Below are 4,444 nucleotides of genomic sequence, written 5' to 3' on the forward strand. Positions count from 1 at the left end.
ATAAACGGTTGCGTTGTACATAGTTGGGAAGCAATCATCTAAACGTCATATAGTTAGTATCAAAAAGAACAAAGAAATAAATAATTTTATTTTTACCAAAATGCTACTTCACTGAACATCAGTGTTATTAAAACTCAACCAACGATTACAGCAAATAAGATTACTTACCTACTGGTATTTTTTAAACCGTTGTTTAGTTGACATGTTCGAAACAGTTCTCGAAACCTCAACAGTCTTCGAAACGTCAACTGTCTTCGAAACGTCAAAGCTGTCACTGTCAAAACAGTTGCAAGTTCGCCTCGAAAGTGTGGAAATTTACGGTCCTCCGGGAAAATGACTTCGCGGGGACTTTTCCAGATTTTCTCACCGAAAGGTATCGGATTTCTGGGTGGCCGGCTGCAAGGACGGCCAACTGGAATCGGGCAGACCATCAGCGCGGCGAGTATTTGCAGCTGTGTCGTCACGAGCCAGCAGTCCTTCGGTAGACGGTTGTTCACACCGCCGGTCACCGACCGTCACCAGCATTGGCCGACGGTTTCCAGTAGTGAGTGTTGATTGCATGGTTATTACATCATGTCGCTTTTCTCATATCACATCCCGAAATCATGTCATGAAACCTCGTTGTTTGTTTTGACGCTATTACAGGCCACTCATTGCAAAGCACGCGCTCGTTTTATACCTCGAACATTCTGCTCAAAAAGGACTACTACAGCACGCTCGGTGTGACAAAAAACGCGTCGCCGAAAGAAATCAAAAAGGCGTATTACCAGCTGGCGAAGAAATACCACCCCGACACGAACAAGGAAGATCCGAACGCCGGGAAGAAATTTCAGGAAGTTTCTGAAGCTTACGAGGTACCCCAATCGCTATCACCTTAAAAATGATCTTTATTACATAATAAAACCGAATTATAGCTGACGATTCCTTTATTGTAGGTTCTAAGCGATGAAACAAAGCGTCGCGAATATGACACCTTCGGGCAGACATCGGAACAGATGGGTCGCAACGGTACTGGGCCGAGTCCTGGCGGGGCAGGACCTCAAGGATTCTCACAGAACTGGCAGTTCCGTTCGACGATCGATCCGGAGGAGCTGTTCCGGAAGATATTCGGCGATGGCGGTTTTCAGACCGGTTTTGACGATTTCAGTGATTCCAAGTTTGGTTTCGGCGGGGCACAAGAGGTCATGATGAATCTAACCTTTGCGCAAGCGGCTCGCGGCGTGAACAAGGATATCGATGTAAACGTGGTCGACACGTGCCCAAAGTGTACCGGATCACGGTGTGAACCGGGCACCAAGCCCGGCAAATGCCAGTACTGCAATGGGACGGGTATGGAAACGATCTCCACCGGGCCGTTTGTGATGCGTTCGACGTGTCGCTACTGTCAAGGCACACGGATGTACATTAAGTACCCGTGCCTGGAGTGTGGCGGTAAAGGACAAACCGTGCAGAGAAAGCGAGTGACCGTACCGGTTCCGGCAGGCATCGAGGATGGCCAAACCGTACGCATGAACGTTGGAAGCAAAGAAATTTTCATCACATTTAGGTTTGTCAATGCAAATATGTAAACCCTTCGAATCTTTATTTGAACGATTACTTTTAACGCCATTGTAGGGTGGAGAAAAGTCGTTATTTCCGTCGGGATGGCGCTGATGTGCATACGGATGCGAATATTTCATTGTCGCAAGCGATACTCGGTGGAACGATACGTGTCCAAGGAGTGTACGAGGATCAGACGATACAGATTGTACCGGGTACATCGTCGCACACGCGAATAACACTCACTGGAAAGGGTTTAAAGCGTGTGAACAGCTATGGCAGTGGCAATCACTACGTGCATCTGAAAATTCAAATTCCAACAAAGCTAACACCGAAACAGAAGGCACTGATTCAGGTACGACTACATCATGTCGAAGGAATGAAGCCAGCGCTTGAGACTAACTATCTCGCATTACTATTTTAGGCTTACGCTGAGCTGGAAGATGACACGCCGGGTCAAATCATGGGTGTAACATTCAAAACTGACGGTAAGTCGAGTTCGTCCTCCACCAACTCAAACTCGTCTTCATCCTCCTCCACCTCGTCATCGTGGTCCACATCAAACGTGTCCGACAAATACACCCAAGGTTCCCGCGACGAAGACAATAAGTATAGTCCGCATGACGAAACCGAAACGCACAGTTACCGCAAGGAACGACTTGACTCGCGGTTTTACTACGCCATCGGAGCATTGCTCGTTGCGGGATGGTTTGTGTACTACAGTCACAACCAGATGAACGCACGATACGAACGGGAACGGGAAGAAGCCCTAGAACGGCAACGGCACGCTCGGGGTGGCTTCAAAGATGTGAATAGTCCTTTTGACGAGGCCTAACGGAGTGCTCACAGCGATTGTTAAGGTGGTGATTGGTGATAAAGATAAAAAACATTTCTCTCGAAGAGACAGTTGAGAGAAAGAATCAAAAGCGAACAAAATACCAATAAATTGAATGCTATCTTATGCATACAATACCAAAAACACCCTTAACAATCGTTTTTTTCGTTTTATCCTCGCAACGATCGGTGTCCATTTAAAGAAACTAGTTCGAAATTGTCCCGTTGAATTGACCCTCTCGATAATGTCTTTCTAGGTGGAAAGGTTTGCTACGCGGAACCACAGGAGCTGACGGATATTGTGCGAGAGGCTCTAAAAGATCGTAAACCTCTTCCCACGGCTAGTAGTACGGAAAGTGATACTCCCAAATCGAAGGAAGAAGCCGAAGCAGCTAAGACACGCAGCAGCAACTAGAGAAAGGCGAATTTAATGGAATTCCCTGCTTGTCATTCAATTCCGTTTCGGTAAACGAATAAGTCCGTACACTAGGTTATTTTGAACGGTGCTTTAATTATCTGTTTTATGATAATTGCAAAATGTATAGAAGAGACACGAGAAATACATTAAAAACAATTGGACACTTATGGGTAGAATTTGTAAACGTGCAGGATGCTCTTAGAGTGTTACATTTTCTCATAAGTTTCTGTGTGACCACATTCTTCGCAGGTTCTCGTGTACGTATCATCAGCCTCATTGTAGACCTCCGACTCGCCATATGAATGCACATGTGCTTGGACCGTTTTGTCGTACAGACTGCTTCGCACGTCCATCCGAAGTACCTTCAAGCGTTTGTTGTACTTTTTTACCTTCGCCACTTCACGCTTTTCCTCGCGCTGTTCCTTCTCACGCATTAGGTTCTCCTCGGAGCCCCACACTTCGAGGGCACGTTTTTCGATCTGCAGGTGAAGGTACAGCTTCATTTCTCCCCAGCGCACGTTGTGGGGGTTCTTGCGGCTAATGTATTTCAACGCTGGCTCCCTGCGGTCCAAATCGCAGTCCTTCAGCAGGTACTCCTGTTTTGCTTCGGTGCGCGTGATGAGCGAATGCTGTCCATCCGGGTCCCGGCATGCATCGCATACAGCATACTCGAACGTGTTCAGCAAATACGAGTCGGCAAACCGGTCACCACATTCAAGGCATTCCTCGTACTCGATGGGAACTGGAACTGCATCAGATTCCGGCGTCGGTTCTTCTTCTGGCACCTCCTCGGTCGGATGGGTTCTCTGTTCGATCAGAAATCCACCGCCACTGTCGACGTACTTCGTGCCTGACACCTTTATAACGTTGTTTACCGAGACTGCCGTTTCCTGCTTCTTGTCGGCATTGTACGGATGGGTCAAAAGACGAGCCTGCCGTAGGCTGATTGCTTTCTGACGATTTTCTTCAATGCGATGCCGCTGGTAGTCGCTTAAATCTTGCGTTTTCGTTGACTTGCTCGGTACATCACTCATGTTTATTGTAGAATAATCTCCAATTTTGTTTACGCCAAATGATACAATTTTTACTTGAACAGCAGATCAAGGTTTCTCTGTCCCGTTCTAGTGGAGCTCAGCTCTTTCTTTGTTGATTTTCTCAAAAAATCACAATGAATTGGAAGATATTGTTTTCTACAATGTTGTGAAGTTTGAAAACTCCTTTCATTTGAGAGGTCAATGGTGGAAATTGCACAAGTAACTAAAAAGTTATTTACAAATTAATGGCTGTTTCGGCTTACGGCAGTTGGTATTTGAAGCTGCCTTGGTCATAAGGTAAATATGTAGCTGTCATTCTATAAGTGATGGGATGATACTGAGATTCGTCAAAGGAGCGATGCTCTTCGTTAACTCTGGGCTCGGAGTCAAAAGTGATGGTAACTACTATTTAGATTCTTCAAACGCTTACGTTTTTCTGTCTTATATTTTATTTCAATAAGTTTTTTATACCAACAATAACTAACCATTCTAAAATTCCGATCGCATTGGACACCTCCCTGCGGAAATAAATCGCGCCGCTCCGAACATTGCATCTCTAGTCAACACCACTGACAGTCCGCACGTTTTGTTTTTGCCGATCAGTTTGCGAGAAGCAGTG

At 45.9% G+C, this 4,444-nt stretch overlaps 2 protein-coding genes across 3 annotated transcripts; one reads left to right on the plus strand and one right to left on the minus strand.

Annotated features, from left to right (window-relative positions):
* Positions 1 to 301: 301 nt before the first annotated feature.
* On the plus strand, positions 302 to 2,975 carry LOC131266655 (protein tumorous imaginal discs, mitochondrial-like). Of its 2 annotated transcripts, XM_058269256.1 has the most exons (6): positions 302 to 544; positions 646 to 854; positions 936 to 1,546; positions 1,615 to 1,894; positions 1,964 to 2,027; positions 2,631 to 2,975. In XM_058269256.1, the coding sequence occupies exons 1-6, from the start codon at positions 334 to 336 to the stop codon at positions 2,786 to 2,788; spliced, it is 1,533 nt and encodes a 510-aa protein (XP_058125239.1). In that variant the 5' UTR covers positions 302 to 333; the 3' UTR covers positions 2,789 to 2,975. The 2 variants fall into 2 exon arrangements, with proteins under 2 accessions (XP_058125239.1, XP_058125238.1); XM_058269255.1 differs by lacking the exon at positions 2,631 to 2,975 and having other exon boundaries at positions 1,964 to 2,518.
* Positions 2,865 to 4,061, minus strand: LOC131266670 (DNA repair protein complementing XP-A cells homolog). The gene has a single exon (XM_058269272.1). The coding sequence runs from the start codon at positions 3,823 to 3,825 to the stop codon at positions 2,998 to 3,000; it is 828 nt and encodes a 275-aa protein (XP_058125255.1). The 5' UTR covers positions 3,826 to 4,061; the 3' UTR covers positions 2,865 to 2,997.
* Between the last annotated feature and the right edge of the window lie 383 nt (positions 4,062 to 4,444).

This window comes from Anopheles coustani, chromosome 2, assembly GCF_943734705.1.
Source record: "Anopheles coustani chromosome 2, idAnoCousDA_361_x.2, whole genome shotgun sequence".
Lineage (NCBI taxonomy): Eukaryota > Metazoa > Arthropoda > Insecta > Diptera > Culicidae > Anopheles > Anopheles coustani.